The following is an 18,628-nucleotide window of genomic DNA, read 5'->3' as shown; positions in this document are numbered from 1 at the left end:
GCGAAACGAATCGATTCGCGCACAGAGATTACGATGAAAGGCGCACCCCCAGGGGCGCCGCAATCCGCCTCTCAGGTCCGATCCACGAAGACAGAAAGAGACGCGAAGCGACAGCTACAGTGCGACGATTTCGCGGCGCAGACTCAGAGACCCAAGGCGAGACGGGCGACGGGGATTGGCCGCGAGGAGAACGTCGAGCAACTCCTCAACACACCTGCCTCGTCCACCGTACATGCAGTTTAGTTGAAAAACGAAACAGTGACAAGTCTCTTCACGCACAGTCCGGGCTTCTCTACCAGACAAAAAACTTTGAAACGACAGCTAAATCAGTCAAACAAACAAGCCGGCTCATGCATGCCCGTGCCGCGCTCGCGGACTCAGAAAACTTCAGGCCCCGGTAAAAAATGTGCGTGGAGCTTGTGGAAGGAAGGCCGGAGATATCCAAGACAGACAGCAAAAGATGCGCCAAAAAGAGGGACCTGGATGCGTTCAATAAAGGACGAATCGGGAGAACGCCTCTCCAGCAAGAGCAAACATCGACAGCCGGAGACGAGACGCCGAGAAAGCCGACACGGGCGCCCTGCGGCGAACTAGCAGAGAGCGCGACAACATGCATGCGCAGGCGCTTCTCCGTGAGCGACCGAAGGCCGCCGACGCGCCGAAAAACCCTTCTGGTTTCCTCTCTAATCGGAGAATGAACCTGAAGAGGACGAGCAGAGAGAGACGCACGCCTACCGCCCAGGCCCCTTGCTCTCGAGTGACCCGTTTTCAACCCGAAACCTTTCCTCTCTATGTTTGTACGTGTCTACTCGCCAGGAGACCCGCGGCTGACTCTCGCCGGAGACGAACCCAGAGAAGGAACACGCCCCAGTCGCCCACCGGCCGCGCTCAAAGCGCGCAGCTCACACCCTTGGAGGCTACCGAAGACGAAGAGAGAGGATGCTGGGGTGCCTGAAACACCCAGCGGAGCTGTAAAGACCGAGCGAGGAACCCGCGTTCCTTGTTCTCTGCCGTTCATTCCTTTTAGACTTTTAGGAAACGCCGCCGCGCGGAGCCGTCCAGTCTCTCCACGAGCTGAGCGTCGCTCCACTCCTCATTTTGTGCCCTGCGGCGAACGAGAGAGGACCAAGCGTCGAGGCGCGTGGCGAGAAGAAGGCAGAGGCGGAAAACGAGCTGTGAGCGAGAAGCAAACGAAGGGAGACAACACGACGCGATCGCCGCACAGGCTGCGGAAGAGAAGAGTGCAGCGACACGGAACTGGAACACGCGACAAATCGGCGCCCAGAGAACGCACACCGCCGCAGGCGCGTTGGCCGCAGCGGGCGAGCAGCGGGAACTCGCGGCGCGGGGCGGAGAAGGAATGAGGCTACAGACGAGGGCGCGCTTCACGACGAGACTGGAGAGTGACGCGCAGCAGCGGCGCCTGGGCAAGGCGAGAAGAAGCGCGGTTTTTCGCCGGGAAACTCTGGGAATGGCAAGAGACTAGACGACCAGAAACGGCGTGCACTCGGGCAGAAGGCACGACAACTGCGCATGGAGCAGGCTGTACGAAGAAGACGAAGGCCAGAAGAAAAGTGCGCTCGGCGGCAGCCAATTTGTGCAGAGAAGAGACAAAAGCCCCGGCAGCTGCGGAGAACGGGCGCGACATGGAGCCGGAAGTGAAAAAACAGACATAGATGCGCGCTTCAGGTTGGTAAAGCTGAAGGGAGAGAAGAAGGAAGACTGAGAAGAAAACGAGGCATGTGCGAGTCTTTCTTCGCCTCCTCCATCGGCCCTTTCTCTCGAGAAAGATGGCAAAAAAACCGAGACTCTTGTAGCTTTGCGAGTCTGCCGCTTTTCTCTCTCTCTGCGGTACAGCCACGTCCTCCTGGGCTATCAGAAGGAAAAAGGGAGAAGGCGTCTGCGAAAGCGGAAAAAACGGGCAAGTAGCGGGAAACCAGGCGCGAGCGGAAGGAGCTCGAAAAGGGAGGAACGCGTACGAACCAGAGAAAACCCGGGGCGTTCTTCCTTTCTGCTCTCTTTCTCCTTCCTCTCGAACTTTTCGTAACCAAAAAGTGAACTGTCTTCCCCTTCCCCTTCTCCGTTAATAAGCCGAAGACCTCTGTGCGAAAAGGAGGCGCCCGGCGCGAACCGGCTGCGCCTGCTGTCGTTGCAAGGATAGAGTCAAGGCGGCTGAAAAAAGCATGATTCCCCCCTGGAGCACAAGGCAGAGGCCGCTTTTTCGCTCAGCGACGAAGCGAGAGGCGGGCGGTAAAACATTCTGTGCGCTGACTGTGAGTTCAAGGCGATTCGTTGAGTCGTTTCGAGGCGATCCTGGAGCTCAGCCAGCATTCAGCGCCCCACGAGACATACCGCAGTGTGTAGCGGCGAGAACCGCGGAGAAGGAAGCGCGGAGGAGAGAAAGGAGAGAGACAAGCCGAAGACACCAAAGAAGACGAGGCTTCAATCCCGGGGAAGAGACGGTGCTGAATGGCCGGGCGCGGCGCCTCAAGATCGAGAGAGCGCTCCAGGACAAGAACGTCTTGGGGGCCGTGACCTCGTTCTGTCAGCGAGAGGAGAATGCACACACCGAATGAGACAGCGGCTGAAGGCTCTTTTGCCGCTCTGCTCGTCTTCCCGCTCGACCTCCGTGTGCGGCGAGGAATCTCGCGTGCTTCGTAATCCCAGACTTCCTTCATCTCTCGGTATCCTGAGTCTCGCGAGCTCTGAACTGTCTACACATTGCATCTGCAGCCTCTCGCCGCCTCGTCGGTCTCCCTTCTCCTCGCCGTCTTCGCCTTCTCTCTCTCGCTTACTTTCCTCACGTCGAGCGCCTCGGGAAGCTGGCTGCTTCCTCGCGCCTCTTAACCCCTCTATGTCGTCTCTCGGTGTACATCTGCTGCAGTCCGCGGCCTGCGGCTCTCTCTGGACGGCGCCCGTCCCCTTCTCCCCCACCCTCCTGCGCGTTTCTTGGTGAGGACGGCAGGTTCTCGCAAGGAGTTGCCGTCGGTCCTGGAGACTTCTTCGCGCAGATCTGAGGCGCGTTGGGGCGCGGGGCTTAGGCCCAGGGGTTGAGATTTGACTCGCTCCACAGAGACGACTCGCGCACAGAAGAGACTTTGTTTGGCGGCCGAGGAGCAATGCGGAGCGACGTGGCGGGGGAGCGGCGGCGTGGGGAAGATGACGCGCCTGCCGGCGAGGGCTTCGTTGAGGAGTCGTGTTTTCGCGTGAAGGAGCAGCTGGAAGCCGCGCTACTGAACCGCGAGGGAGGCTTTGAAAACTTTTTCCAGCAGCTGTGCAACGCCGAGGCCGCCGTGGACGCGCTCCAGGGCGAAGGCGAGTCTGTCAAGATCATCCTCACTGACGCGCGAGAGCTCCGCGGCAACTTAATCGCCGTCGACGCAAAGGGCAACCTTCTTCTCCAAGTGAGGGCAGCCCTGTAGACTGGCGGCCGCCAGGAGGGCGCGGCGCGCGGGAGGCACACAGCTGCGGAGATAGCCCTTCTGCCTTCAACTGGACGGCGGTTTAAATTCAAAAAAATAGTTGCCTAGGGTGTGTAAAGGGCGTCGGCTCCTCGGGGGGGGGAGGGGGGGGGGGGCTGGGGCGGCGTGGCAGAGAGACACGCACTGGCTCGCCGGCGCCTTGTCCCGCCGCAGACACACGTATGCCGCAAAATGGAATTCATTCACTATAACTTGGTAGGTAGTTCAGCACCGGCAGTAGCAGCTGATGAGGTGGGCGTGCCAGATGCAGATTCACACAGCGTACGTACGAATATGCATTGGGACCTGTGAACTATTTGTCGATATGCATCTGTCTCGTCTCTCTCTATCTATGACCATCTGTACATATACATATTTACGTATTCCTCTGTACGCTTCGTCTCTGCTTTCTTCGCGGGTGTCTCAGAACTGCAGAATGCGGACGTGTGTGAAGTACGGAGACGAGGGAGTCGAGGCGGAGGAGTGGCGCGAAAGCTTCGTCCCAGTTCCGCTGCTCTGCCCTGCCTCGTGGATCAAGTCCTTCCGCGTGCGTCTGGACTTCCTGTTGTCCGCATGAGGTCGCAGAAAAACGCGAGAGAGGGAGGTAGAGAGACCTGCGCGAGGTGGCAGGCAACGAGCGGACTTTCTTCGAGCTTCTTTCGGCCTGGCGTCCGCATCGTCCTGCGTCGCTCGACACCGAGGGCAGGGAAGCGCTGAGGCGAAGAAGGTGGCATCATGAAGGACACGTGAGGGCGAGATAGAGATAGAGATAGAGAGGAAAGGGAGAGAGGAGCTCGGCGTTCTGTGTTCTCGTTTCGTGCGGCAGCAGGCTCGCACAGGGGCCCTCATGCGGTCAGTTCAGGTCTTCGTAATGTAGTCCTTTTTGTCTTAATCTTGCAGAGGAGGGTGTGATTTGGCGCTTCGTGTCACCCTCGGCAAGCTCGATCTTCGTTTGCTCACCAGTCTATGGAATGTGGTTTTATTGTCCGTGCGGCCTACTGTAAATGCGGAGGAAAACCGGCACTACGTCTTCTAAAGAGGAAAGTAATTATATATAAAAACTCAACTCGATTGCCCGCCTGTAGAGACTATGGTTTAAGGTTTAGCGCACATACACAGCGAAGAAAGACCGGCTCGCTTCACGGGCTGATATCTGCGGGGGGTGAAGCCGCCTACATAATCCTGCCAGAGAGAACCGGGGGCCCTCCATCGCCATCGCGGCGACTCAGAGAGGCGCGTAAATTTCTGAGAGATCTTCCACAGCGAGCCACTGCACAGATGACCTCGATGCGTCCTCGCTTCAGAGAGTGGGCGGCAGCATCTTCGCGGCTTGTATACATAGGATTCTGATGGTCAACAGTCGCGGTGTCGGTCGGCTGACGTTCGCGGAGCACTCTTTTGCCTTTCAACACGGCCAGACAGGACTCCAGAAGGCCTTCTCTGACCTTCGTGGTCAGTGTGACCTCCCCATCCACAGACACCTCACTTGTATGCTTCACCAAGACCTGCGACGCAGCAAGCATAGCGACATGCTTGTCTGTGTATTGAGCCGGCCGGCGCATCGGGAATCGTTAGCTGTGTGGGCTCACGGCGCCATCGGACTGTGAAACAGCGAGGAACGCAGTCGAACGGGGAGACGGCGTTAGCGTTTTGGTGTTGAAAGCAGAAATCGAACTCAACCAACAGAGGCGGAATGCATGTGGGCTGCATGATGAAGCGCGAGGAGATGCCACGCGGGGCTTCCTTCCTTCACACGTTCAGAGACCCGACCACGCCCGCGCGGTCACGATTTTGTGTTCCGTGCCTTCGAAGCCAGGCACCCTCGCGGATAAATATATATTCGCAAGAAAACAGCTGGCTGGTTGCATGTGACTGTGGACATAACTGTCCTCACGGCCTGCATAACCGAGGACTGGCGAGGAATCAGCAGTATCCTCTGGACATTGTTTCGTGTTTTTCATTGAACCCCGAGCACAGGTTTGAGTGCAGCGAACCGCACAGGAAAACGCCGGCCTGAGAGAGGAAAGCAATTTCGCCAGGCGGAGAGACCTGCGCTGACTGGAACGAGCAGCGGCGAGACGCGCAACTGGTCTCCTTCACGAGTCAAGCAGAGCCATGCCACAGGTTCATGCCACTCCACACGTATACGCACACATGTATGTATATGCATACATACATGTATGTGCATATATATATATGATTGTGATGCTCGTCACTGTTTAGGGTTTAGAATGTCAGACACGCTGATTCGCCACCGGTCGCGAGACTGTGTGCTAGAATAGGAGTTCAAGCCTGACAAAAAGCGGACCGACTTGTGTGCCTTCTCGCAGGCTGGACGCTATTGAGGCTTCCAGACCTGTCCTCAGTAGTCTCGAGTGTGCCGGCCCCCTGTACATAACTACTCTCCGAATCTTTTTGTCGTGGTGAATGCTCCACACTCGCTAACTGTATGGCTGTGCTCTCAGACGCATATGCGAAGCTTACATGTCTGGTCTAGGTGCAGAAGAAGTACCTGAGCATCCGCGCCCTTTTCTTGTGAGAAGAGACCTTATATCTGTATGCGCGGAGCATGCAAACCTGGCCTCAGAATACGCAGATCTCGTCTGACGCGACTTAACAGCAAACAAAATCTTCTTTCGCTGGCCACCGGACAAGACCACATCAGACTCGAAAGACGCCAAGCCAGCGACCTCCACATGCACACCCGCGTGCCTCACTACTGGAAATACGGTAGAAGACGTGTTTTGTGTCCCCCTGCGTTTGTTCATAAATATATATATATATATATATATATATATATATATATATATATATATATATATATATATATATACGTGTAAGTTTGCGTCTATGTGCGTACAGACGGCTGGGGCCGAAATGTGAAGGAGGAGTGGCAACCAACAAAGAGGCGCATTTACGCCTCTCTGTGTCTACGGCCCCATTCTGTTGTTGGTTTCATCGAGAGGGTGCATGCGGCAGCCAAGGCACCGCCAAGAAACCATGAACATTGTGTGCTGTGCGTCTGCTGACTGCCAATCTGTACGTTTCGCGATTGTTTTTCGAAAAAAAAGCGAAATAAAAGACGGCCAAGCCTCTCTCCCCCAGTCCGAACGAGGACCCAGGACGTAGAGCACCAAAGATAAAACTGGAAAGACCAAGCCAAAGGGAAGGTACTACGCTGAGAAGCTCGACACACAAAGCAACGGAAATACAGCAGTCAAGTCTAAATCGTTAGAATTTCAAGACAAAGACAGTTCTGCGGCTTCCTCGTGCTCGCCCCTGACGGAGTCGTCCGCACCGAAGCAGCTCGCGAAACACCCGACAGAAAGCGCCCGAAGACGGCATTCCAGGAGGAGAGAAAAAAAGCTTCAGCCCTCCACGAGGGAGTTCAGCGCCAGCGTCTCGTCCCAGTCGTGCTTCCGGAGAGCCTCCTGAACGAAAACATCGCAGGGGCGCGCTCGCGTCTGAGAGCAGCGGTGTGGCGCGTATCCGAGTTAGCAGAAAATGTTGAGTGGACAACGATATACACGAAGACACGTGGACCCTACAGCACGGCGGAGCAGGAGTCTCCCTGCCGCGATGAAAATAGAGACCGACTGCGTTCTGCCGAAGTTACGCTGCGAGGTTCTCCGCTCACTCTCTCTCTCAACAAACAACGCGCGACAGAGTATCCCGCGCACATCGCAGCCGCGCTCTCCTGGTTCCACCACCTCACCAGAATCTACCGTTGCCGATACTGACGAATGTGCGCTTCATATAACTTCACAACGTAATGCCGAGAAGGTTGCCAGACTTATCGATATAATGCTTCACTATCGGGGGCCCCGCTCGCCGCACCCGCAGAGCTCCAAAATTCGCTTTCACTACGAAATGAGTTACACTAAGCACACATCGTTCGGCACCCCATCGAGAGGTCTGCTAGGATCTGAGAAACAAAACACTGCACCTTTGACACTGCAGCGACGCGCTCGGGCCGCCACGTTGCCTACCCGCGCCTGTTCCTCTGGGAAACCCATTTCCGTCAGCTTTCTAACCTGCAGAAAAACAGAAAAAAAAAGCTGACAGTCAGAACCGCATCTCCCGCCCTCGCGGAAGGCACAGCGTTCCACCCATACACACGTCCATGCACGCAACATATATATATCTATAGCTTTCCTTATGCACAAATATAAAACATGTCTAGATTGGTGTATGATGGTACATGTATGCGCCCGCTTTGTGTGTGAAGAAGACGAAGGACTCGCGATACGACAAGAGTTGGATCTACGCGTGAACTCATGTTGCTCAGAGATTCTTGACTGCTTCCCCGACACTTCCTTCCCTCCTTTGTTTTTTGTTTCCGCCTGCCTCCTCTCTCTGAGCTCTTACTTTGTCTTCCTGCGAATCCTGTGCGCTCTTGGCGAAGGTCTCCGTCCACAACCTGCAGGCGAGGCACAGCCACGCGAAAAAACTATATTCACAAATATACATATACATATATATACATGTATCGGTGACGCCGTGGAAGGCAAGACCCACTGTGCTTCATTCCGCCTTCACACGACACACTCAAATACATATATACATATATAGATATGCACATACTGTTTGTGAGCGGTTTAGGACTGGACATTTCGACACGAAAACATCGAGGAGAGTATCGCGACGCTGAGAGCTGCTCTCCCCCTGGGACTCCCTTCGCGCTCGCAAGCCCTTCAAACTTGATTCCGTCCCTCACTTGGCTGTTTTGACAAAAAGCGGATGATTCTCAATCATCATCTTTGCGACTTCGGCGTCCTGCGGGTCCTGCCGAAATTCCACAAACGAAGCCCAAGCGGGAGGAAGCCAGTGAGACTGCGCGCGAACAACTCTAGAAAGAAAACGGCAAGAAAACACCAGTTATGTGCACTCTAGTAACAGCTACGCATCTGTGTATGCTGCGCACATTTGCATGCGCGGGGAGTCGCACCGGACGACAGACAACCTCGTCGGCGCCACAAGCAGAGCAACTGCCCGCAAAAAACTGTCGCAAAGAAGAAGAAGCTACTCAGGCAGCGGGGGAGGAGGGGGGCAGGCGTCCGCAGGACCCGAAGAGAGTGCAGTAGAAGAGGAAGCGATGCCGGCGGCGAGGGAAAGGCGCACCGTGGGAACGGGATCGGCGAGCATCGCCTGGATGGAGAGGAGAGCCGTGCGGATGGTCAGTGCGGGAGACCACTCGTGCTTTAAGATATCCAGGCAGATCGCTCCTGCGAAAACATATCTTCACAATTTTGGTTTCTTTTGCTTTCCTGGTTGCGACGGCCTTGGTCCTCCAAACAACTGCAGGCACCACTTTAGAGCGTCCCGACATCCTACTGAAGCACCTTGTGCTTTTCATCGTGTGAGGGTTCAACATCAAGTTAGAGACATCGCGGTGGGTGAATCCACGCACGAAGAACGACAGGATGGCACGTGCAGCTGCTGCCTGCTGCGCGCCAACGGCGAACCCCAGGACTCCTCTGCCTAAGGCGCGAGTGAGTTGACTGATGCCCACAGCGCGCCGCCAGCCATAGACCCTCCTCTCCTGAAGGCTGCTGAAGACTGGAAATCCGCGAAGGCCCAGGTACCGCGCTCACGGGGCGCTGACTGCCAGACGCGCTGCGAGGCTGCATTTCTGGAATGCGCAGCTCGGTTATCGCGGTCTCACCGGTTTGCGAGGAGATGTTGGGGTGCCAGATTTTGGTGGCGAACTTCATTTTCGGCGGGTTATAGGGGTAGTCCGCAGGGATGACGATGTCCAGCGTGAAGTGCCCGCCCTCGTAGGGCGTGCCCAGGGGGCCCTCGATGAAGCCTCGCCAGCGGTGGATGTCGCCGTCGACGACTTGCGCCGACACGCCGCCGTGGGCGCTCGCTGTGCCCGGGGGTGCGTGCTGCTGCCCGCGCTGATGCAACTGCTGAATGTCCGCCAGTTCCTTCAGCAGCCGCGCATGCTCGCGAGGCGCGCCGCTCCGCGCAGGAGCCATGGCCATCGTGGGGACGCGATGGGGGGGGAGGAGACGCCGGCGAGAGGCAGAAAACGGGAGCGCAGACGCGAAAACGCGTGGCGGGAGACGAGGAGCCCCGCGAGGAGCTGTGGGAAGCTCTGAGAGGAACGACGACGCAGGCGACGCGCAGACCGGCGACACAAGACGGCGCGGCCTGAATCCAGAAAGGCGGAGGAGACGCAGACTGAACAAAGAAACCGAGAAGGACACGCTGGAGAGAGAGAGCAAAGCCGCGGACGACGGGAACTGCAACGAGAACCAATGCAGACGAGGAACGCGAAATCTGCGACAAACAAAACAGGTCTTCCACAAGGCGCACGAGCGGGGGCTGGCTCCAAATAGAGAACAGCAGAGGAGACGAAGCAGGTGTTTCGCTTCAAAAGAGAACAAAGAAAAGGGAACGGCTGGCGAACGAGATAAGGGATCGAGTGCCAAGCTGCGTAGACCCGGGCGCGGGCGACGCGAAGCGGAGACAGACTGGAGCGAGGGAGCTTGCAGAAGATAAGCAGCCGACCGCTGAGAGAGCGTCGAGATCGAAAAAAGGGGCTAACGACGCGACAGACGAAAGCTGGAACCTCGTGAAACGGCCCACGAGAAACCGATATGGGGGCGAAAAGACGCACGCGAAAGCGGAGACGACGGAAGGCGCACAGGAAGCGAGGAGAGCGCCGACCGAAGATTCGAGACGGCAGGCAAAACACACAAACGATAGGAAGAGAAGAAGACGAAAGGAGCCGCCTCAGCTGCCCGAACCACACGATGCAAACCGCCAGACACGAAGTAAAATGCAGGCGCGGCCGAAAGTGTCAGTCGCGCTGCAGAGAGGCGCCGATACACACCGCGCAGCCGGGACGCTGCTCGGAGTTCGAGGCCGCAGAAAAGCAGAAGGTCACAGAAAACCGGCGTGAAGGTTGACAAATGCCAGGAAACAAGAATAAGGGACAACTGCGCACCGAAAAACAGCTACTATGCTAGCACATGCAAAGACAAGACCATACATGGCACATCGAACGACGCAATACGACGGCATCGGGCGAACCAGTGAAGGAAATCCGGCCTCCTCGATGCCCGGCAAAGAAGGCGAAACCGAAACAGACGCGAAAAACGGTAAAAAACGCGGTCTTCAGCTGACACATGTAGGCCAGTCGAACACGAGACACAACGGGAGAGAGAGGGAAGGCGCAATGACCTAGCACAGCTACGCCGCCAACGCAAGGGGATCAGAGCTGCCTTCCACGCCAGAGGGCAGCGCACAGGACGAATCCGAGGAGTGGGGCGTTCCCGTTTCAGCGAACTTCTGGTCCTTTAACACAGACCCCGAGCCCCGCTAAGCGGAGAGAGCGAAGTCAACTTTTTGAGGCAGCAATGCGTTCAGGGTTTGCGGTGTTACGTTGCCGCTTTGGGATTCCGTAAAAGGACGGCGAGGTCAGGGGCGGTATTCCGCAGATTGAATAATGCGTACCAGCCTACAGACCAGGTCACGACAAACCAAGATCAACAGCTTCCTCCGCGTGAAGTCTTCCATAGCCTTGATAGACAAACTTGCCAGCTGTCCGTGCTCCTGGCAGTGCTGGCGCAGACGACGCAAGTCCACTGAGATTTAGTCGTCCATACGATGGGGCAGGGCAAACAGGGGAGAAAAGCGCGCGAAGGAGGAACCGCCGCTCTTCTCAGTTGCCACAATGGGCCGCTAAGCAGACTTTTTTTCCCTTGCCAGGTTCTTTCCTCAAACAGAGCGACCCAGCACACCGCAGCGAATTTGTGCACAAGTTAGACTTCGCCGATGCACAGCGTAGGCATTTGCTGTAATCCAAAAGCTCTCTATCCTCGAAAAGCAAGTATAAGGTGCTGCCGGCAGAGCCCGATCGTGGACTGTTGAGCTGACACTCCATCTGACTGGATGCTCACAGAGAGAACCCTCTGCCTAGGGCTGCAGTGTGACCGCCACGGCAGTCTCTGCGGGAAATCCACCTCAAGGTGAGTCCCTACCTCCCTCGAACGAGGCAGTACTTGACAAAACGCAGCGCAACGAAGCGCTGAACGCATCCACGTTTGTGACTACGCAGCTGGGGTGTCGGACTGAAGAAGCTTCGCGTGAATGCGAGGGACCACGCTCTCTGCAGGAAAAGCTTCGAAATTGATCTTACCCTATTGTGGGCGTATGGAGGGAAGGTGGGGTTTTCTATAAGGGATATGGATCCGATACTATACACGCCCAGAGAAGATACTGAAGAAGCAAGATTCGCCTCTGAATGTTTCTCTCCGCTTCATTAGAGTGTGCGAGATGGGCAGCGTGATGACGAAAGAACTTTCTGGAACGCGCGCCGCTAGCTCCACAAGGTCATTCTTCCACAAGGCTTTCCGAAGCGTCTGGCGATGCCCTAGGTACACGCAGGAAAATAGCGGGAAAAAAGGTTATCCTGCGAGTGTTTGCACACACGCACCATTCTGTCCCTGTGCTTCTAGATTCGAGGTTAAACTGAACGTGTTTCCGCTCCGGCGGCTGCAGCGTGATGGGAGACTTGCCCTTTTATGTTGTCGTCACACCGCTCGCCACGGCAACGGTGTCACAGCCAGCAATCAACAGCGAGGCAAACGAACAACACACTAAGAGTCACAATAGGCACGTAGGCCGTTTTTACCCTTTCCACCTGACCTCCGCCCTTTGAGGTTTCCATCCGCAGAATTCCCTTTTTCCGTGCGGTTCCGCCGCTCGAGGTTCAGCAGAGGGCACTGTTTCGGGGGCTTGCGCGCTCAGCACAAACTCTGAGATGCGCGCGCGTGTACGCGGGTGTAGCGCGCGGGACGTTCACGCTCTCGAACCCGCAGGTTTGCCCTTGCCAGCCAGCGCGCGTCGGTTTATTTTTCCGTGCGCTGGCGAGCAACGCTGTTAGTTGTGTTCGTTGCGCACTCCGCTCCCACTCCGTCGGGGAATCAGCCAGAAACACGGACCGCAAAGTTTTCGTCCGTTTTCGTCTCCGCGTTCTTTTCAATGTGAGAATAAAAAGACTCACCCCGTGCTTGTGAATCGGGAGAGGACGCACGAAACGCATCCCATTGCTGTGCCGCGCAGCAAAGCGAAAACGCGAGAGCGACAGTCGGCTTCGAGCGCTGGACTAGGCGAAGGGTGTATGTACACTCCAAAGGCCGCTGGTGTTGTATTTTCTCGCGTCGCCCCCGTACTTGCTAGTCTCTCCGCCTTCTCAACTTTTTGTCGCAGCTCGCCTGGACTGCGTCTTTTTTTTCGTCTTGCTCGTCTCCTCTGTTTCCAGAAAGGAGCTCTGCCTTTTTCCCTCATTTCCCACACGGAACATTCGCTTCTTGCCGCGGCGCCTCCCTCAAACACTTCCCGCTGCTCAGTCAGTTGGGCCTGCCGTCGCTCAGTGTTTTTCAGCCGCGCTACGACTTCCGGCTCGAGTGTCGTTTACCCCCTTAGTTCCGAATCCTAAAGACTTGACAAGATGGCGAGCAAGCAGTCTGAAGAGGTCAGAACGGCCTTGAATCTGAAGAAGAAATCTTCCGACGTCCACGCCGTCGACCAGTCTGGAAATGTTTTCAAGGTGCGCCGCTCGCCAGTTTTTTCCGTTGGCCGAGCACACGGTAGTTTCGGCCTCGAGAAGGCGTATTTGCCGCAGTGAGCTCTGATAGTTTCGCTTGCTCCCTCAGTGTGCGGTGTCACCACCTCGTCTCCCCTCGAGTCGCGCCTACGGACACCGTCTCGTTTTTCCGAGGAGGCCAGTGTGTTGTGGCAAGTGTATGGTTTCTGTTTGTTCACAAAAACGCGCCTAGTACGTTTCTGCAGCCTTGACGCTGAGCTCCGTCCCCATGAGACTAGCGCGCCAGCTTGCGCCCGCGACGAGCTGACGGCTAGATCTGGCAGAGCCGTCCCTGAGGCGAGAGAGCTCCGCACAGAGCGCACTGGTGCCCATGCGTTCGCTTTGACGCGCCGTGGCCGCGTCCGCCGGTGTCTCCCTCTCTCTTTCGATATGTATACGTATATATTTGTGCGTGTGTTCATGTGCACGTCTGCATTGCCGGGGCGTGCGTTGCATGTGTGTTTCGCAGGGATTCCAAATTTGGACGGATTTGGCGCCTTCGGTGAAGGAGCAGCCAGACATCATGTTCGCTAAGTGCGTCGTCCAGGCAGGCTCCACGAAGGAGGCGCTTAAGTGCGTCCAAATTGATCCCCCCGGGCATGACGAGGTCTTCGACGTGCCGCAGGGGAACGCGTGGAACGTGAACAGCCAGATCGACCCCATGACCTACGGAGACATTGGCATGCTGCCGCACACCAACATCCCCTGCGTTTTGGATTTTCTCAAGGTTCGCTTCATGAAGAATCAGATCTACACGACCGCTGACCCGCTCGTCGTCGCCATCAACCCCTTCCGCGACCTCGGCAACACCACCCTCGAGTGGATCACTCAGTACAGAGACGCCGCCGACGTCACCAAGCTCGCCCCCCACGTCTTCTACACCGCCAGGCGCGCCCTCGACAACCTCCACGCCGTCAGGAAGTCCCAGAGCATCATCGTGTCCGGTAAGGCAATCAGACGTTCACGTATTTGCATCTGTATACAGCAATGCGTATGCATGTTTACTGATACAGATTAGTGTATTAGATGTACACCCGTATCCATATGTCTATATATATGTATGCACTGATATAGATAGCCATATCTAACCCTAAATATGCATATATACATACATATCAGTATATATATGTATGTACTTATGTATGTATGGACGCGTGGACGTGTATGTGGTTGTGTGGGCTGTGTGTAGGTGAATCCGGTGCGGGCAAGACTGAGGCGACGAAGCAGATTATGCGTTACTTCGCGGCGGCGAAGTCGGGCGCGATGGATCTGCGCATTCAGAACGCGATTATGGCGGCGAACCCTGTGTTGGAGGCGTTCGGAAATGCAAAGACTATCCGCAACAACAACTCGTCGCGTTTCGGTCGCTTCATGCAGCTAGACGTCGGCAAGGAGGGAGGTATCAAGCATGGCTCTGTCGTCGCGTTTCTGCTCGAGAAGTCGCGTGTGTTGACGCAGGACGAGCAGGAGCGTTCGTACCACATCTTTTACCAGATGTGCAAGGGCTCGGATGCGGCGATGAAGCAGCGCTTCAAGTTGCTGCCGCTCACCGACTACAAATTCATCAACCCGGTGTGCCTGGACGCACCCGGCATCGACGACATCGCCGAGTTCCATGAAGTCTGCGAGTCGTTCCGTTCGATGAACCTGAAGGACGACGAAATCGACAGCATCTGGAGCATTGTCAGCGGCGTGCTGCTGCTGGGCAACGTCGAGGTCAGCGCTACCAAGTCAGGCGGCATCGACGACGCCGCGGCCATCGAGGGCAAGAACTTGGACGTGTTCAAGGATGCGTGCGAGCTGCTTTTCCTCGACGCAGAGCGTGTGCGCCAGGAGCTCACCATCAAGGTCTCCTTCGCGGGTGGTAACAGGATCGAAGGTCGCTGGAAGCAGGCCGACGGTGACATGCTCAAGTCTTCGTTGGCGAAGGCCATGTACGACAAGCTCTTCATGTGGATCATTGCCGCGCTGAACCGCAACATCAAGCCGGACGGCGGCTTCCATAGTTTCTTGGGAATGCTCGATATCTTTGGCTTCGAAGTCTTCAAGAACAACTCGCTGGAGCAGTTCTTCATCAACATCACGAACGAAATGCTTCAGAAGAACTTCGTCGACATCGTCTTCGATCGCGAAAGCAAGCTCTACCGCGACGAGGGCGTCTCCTCCAAAGAGCTTGTCTTCACCTCGAATGCGGAAGTCATCAACATGCTCACGGCCAAGAACAGCTCCGTCCTCTCCGCGCTAGAGGATCAATGCCTGGCTCCTGGCGGCTCGGATGAGAAGTTCCTCTCGAACTGCAAAAACATGTTGAAAGGCAGCACCAAGTTCAAGCCTGCCAAGGTGTCGCCGAACATCAACTTCCTCATCGCCCACACCGTCGGCGACATCCAGTACAACGCCGAGGGGTTCCTCTTCAAAAACAAGGATGTGCTTCGCGCCGAAATCATGGAAATCGTCCAGCAAAGCACGAACCCCGTCGTCGCCCAGCTTTTTGCGGGCATCGTCATGGAGAAAGGAAAGATGGCGAAGGGTCAACTCATCGGCTCCCAGTTCTTGGCGCAACTCCAGAGCCTCATGGAGCTCATCAACGTAAGCCCAAAAAGAGGACAAATTAGAAAACGCGGGGGAGAGGAAGACAGAAAACATGGGATTGCGCTTCGTCTGGGCGAGGCGTGGTGGAGCAGGCAGAGAGAGAGAGGGTGAACTTCAGATTTAGCGGGGTCGGCGCCGAGCCAGAAGACCCTACGGATCGTACGCGCCTCTCTGTTGGGGACAGGACTCGTATGCGCATATAGACATATATGTATGAAAGTACATATATATATGTACTTTCATACATATATGTTTATATATATACTCTATGAGATACGTTTTGCATGCGTGTGCGTGGTGTGTGTAGAAAACGGAACCCCACTTCATCCGTTGCATCAAGCCGAACGACACCAAGAAGCCGCTCGACTGGGTGTCTTCCAAGATGCTTATTCAGTTGCATGCGCTCTCCGTCCTCGAAGCCCTCCAGCTGCGTCAGCTCGGTTACTCTTACAGGTAATCATCTCTACATGCAGGTATCTGTACATTATTATTCTTGCATGGATATGTATGCGTCTGTGTACTCACACATGTGTTACGGTATATCGGTGTATATATATGTATATATGCGCCTACATGCGCTCACGTATATATAAAATCTTTATATTCGAAGATATTTGACTGTGTATGCGCGTATGCTTGTTTCTTGCGAGGGAAGATTTCATATCTTCGTCTTCTGCTCGCGAGAGGCAGAGCCCGAATTCCAGCCCGCGGCCGTGGCAGACGTTGATGATTCTCTGTTCGTGGGGCACGTGTAGATGTGTGCATGACACAAAGATGGCGCCCGAGCGTTTTTAGAGAGCGATTGGAGCGCGTATTTCGACTTCAAGGCCTAAAAACAGAGGGCATGGGATCCATGTTCGCGTGGGAATGTGGATGCGTGTCTCTCAGACGTCCGTTCAGCGAGTTCCTGTATCAGTTCAAGTTCATTGACCTGTCCGCCTCTGAGAACCCGAACCTCTCCCCAAAGGACGCTGCTCAGAAACTGATCGACTCCTCCAAGATCTCCAAGGACGACTACCAGGTGAGCATACGCCAACATATATATCCATATATATTCATATATATTTATATATGTATTTGTACATAAATAGGGGTATAGATCTCTGCAAATGAATATGTGCCTCGGCGCTCGGTCAGGTGTGTAGTTCTATGTCGCACGCGCGGGGTGTTTCAGGCAGCTTACGCTAAAGTGATACCTGTAATTATTTGAAGTACAAAGGTAATTGCAACTAAGAAACCAAAGTTATAAGATGAATTTAGATTGAGAGCACACCGATAAAATACGAGGTGTGCCCGGAATAGACTCATGGAAATTTGGTGTGTTCTCGAATTGTGTGGTGTTCGTTCTGTTGTTTATTTAGATCGGCAAGACGATGGTCTTCTTGAAGCAGATTGCCGCGAAGGAGCTCACGCAGATTCAGCGCGAGTGCCTGAGCGCCTGGGATCCTCTGATCTCCGTCATCGAGGCCGTGTATGTCAAGCGCCGCTACAAGAAGATGCTCACCAAGCGTGCGCCATTCATCATGCGTGCGCAGGCCCACATCCGCAGGTAGGCGGAGGAAAACTCTCTTGGCCGCAGACTCGGATTCGCGGGCTCCAGCGCCGAATGCGGAAGCCGAAAGCGGCGACGTTCAGGGTTCACAGAACGCGACGCGTTTTGTGAAGGCGCGTTCTCTCAGCCGTGAGGCGTGTGCCGATTGCGGTACTTAAACGCAGAAGAGAGTTGCCTCCATTTTGTTTGTCGTGTGCGCGTGTGTGTTCGCAGACACTTGGTCGACAGCAACGTCTCTCCTGCGACCGTTCAGAAGGTGTTTTAAGCGTCTCTTTGCTGGGGCACGGACTCGGCTTCATGGTACGCCAGTCGCGTCCGCTCTCCTGTCTGCTTCGTCGCGTTTCCTGTTTTTTTCCGTTTGTTTGGGAGTCGGCGTGAATGCGGTCGCGCCCTGTGTCACTGTGCGCCTTGCACCGCGGCAGAGAACGGAGGCTCGAAATTTGAGAGCGAAACCGGCGCGGAACAACTCTCGACAGGCGTGAGCCGCGCACTGTGGACAGATTCCTGCGAAACGCACAGGCCGTTGGAGACGTTCTGCGTCGTGCGAAGGAGACAACTCGGTTGTTTGCGTTCGTCTTCGCGGCGCGTGCGTCGAGGTGGCTCCATTTAGTTCCGCGTTGGCCGCCGGTGGGGAGGGCGCCTCGTCCGAGAGACGAGAAGTGAGGGAAGAGAGGAACAAGAAAAGTTGTTGTGTGCAAAAGAGGGTCTTGGCTGTCTCTCGCTGACTTCCTGGCGGTTGCCTTTCGAAGAAAAGTGCGTGGTAACGCGCGCACGGATGAAGAAGTGTCGTTGATGATGATTCTCGGTGCAGAACGATGTGTCTCGCCGTTTGGACAGTGTTGCTTTGCTGCCTCGCGGATCGGGGTTTTTTCTCATTTTCATGCCTCAAACACATGCACGAATTGGTTGCCGTTTCGAGAGATGTAGCGAGGGAGAGGGACGCCGCTGGAATCCATGTGTAGAGATTTTTTCCCAGACCAAACATACACGCCTCGCGTGTGTGTCGTCGCTGTGTGTAGTGAGTGCATCATGGCATTCGTGATCTGCCGATCTGGAGACTTGGAGAAGATTCATCCGCTCTCCCTCAACATGTGTTATAACAAAACAAAGGCAGCTTCGCGCGCATCTCCGGAAGAGGCCGCATACCACTAGCGAGCGAGGCATTCTCTCTCTCCTGTTTTGCCGCTCCGCCTCACATTCCCCTTTTTCTTTTCCGCTCGTGAAGCGTTTGGCCGCGTAGAGACACACTCAACTAGAGGGTGAGGAAAAGCTTTTGGCGTTCGCTTACTGTCGCGAAGCAAAGACCTGACAGGCCACGCGGAGAGAGGCGAAAGATGCTAAGTGGGAAAAATTGCAGGAGAGACAGGAGATGCTCAATTACATATTGTAGTTGAATTATTTTCCGAAACGACGGCTAAATAAAAG

The 18,628-nt window shown here is 55.4% G+C and overlaps 3 protein-coding genes across 3 annotated transcripts; 2 read left to right on the top strand and 1 right to left on the bottom strand.

Annotated features, from left to right (window-relative positions):
- Nucleotides 1-3,119: 3,119 nt before the first annotated feature.
- On the top strand, nucleotides 3,120-4,038 carry BESB_054110 (uncharacterized protein; the record flags this gene model as incomplete). Its single annotated transcript, XM_029363846.1, has 2 exons — nucleotides 3,120-3,404; nucleotides 3,889-4,038. 2 exons carry the CDS (start codon nucleotides 3,120-3,122, stop codon nucleotides 4,036-4,038), a joined length of 435 nt encoding a protein of 144 aa, XP_029219769.1.
- Nucleotides 4,039-6,829: 2,791 nt separating this feature from the next.
- BESB_054100 (ubiquitin-conjugating enzyme subfamily protein) lies at nucleotides 6,830-9,448 on the bottom strand (the record flags this gene model as incomplete). The annotated part of the gene is made up of 6 exons (XM_029363845.1): nucleotides 6,830-6,892; nucleotides 7,451-7,495; nucleotides 7,830-7,881; nucleotides 8,179-8,246; nucleotides 8,583-8,686; nucleotides 9,127-9,448. The coding sequence occupies 6 exons, from the start codon at nucleotides 9,446-9,448 to the stop codon at nucleotides 6,830-6,832; spliced, it is 654 nt and encodes a 217-aa protein (XP_029219768.1).
- A 3,476-nt stretch (nucleotides 9,449-12,924) lies between these two features.
- Nucleotides 12,925-17,468, top strand: BESB_054090 (myosin A; the record flags this gene model as incomplete). Its single annotated transcript, XM_029363844.1, has 7 exons — nucleotides 12,925-13,023; nucleotides 13,529-14,003; nucleotides 14,249-15,648; nucleotides 15,959-16,104; nucleotides 16,540-16,672; nucleotides 17,013-17,200; nucleotides 17,417-17,468. 7 exons carry the CDS (start codon nucleotides 12,925-12,927, stop codon nucleotides 17,466-17,468), a joined length of 2,493 nt encoding a protein of 830 aa, XP_029219767.1.
- Nucleotides 17,469-18,628: the final 1,160 nt, after the last annotated feature.

Source organism: Besnoitia besnoiti, chromosome IV, assembly GCF_002563875.1.
Source record: "Besnoitia besnoiti strain Bb-Ger1 chromosome IV, whole genome shotgun sequence".
Lineage (NCBI taxonomy): Eukaryota > Apicomplexa > Conoidasida > Eucoccidiorida > Sarcocystidae > Besnoitia > Besnoitia besnoiti.
Note: the sequence above shows the minus strand (reverse complement) of the source record. Positions and strands in the feature narration are given on the sequence as shown.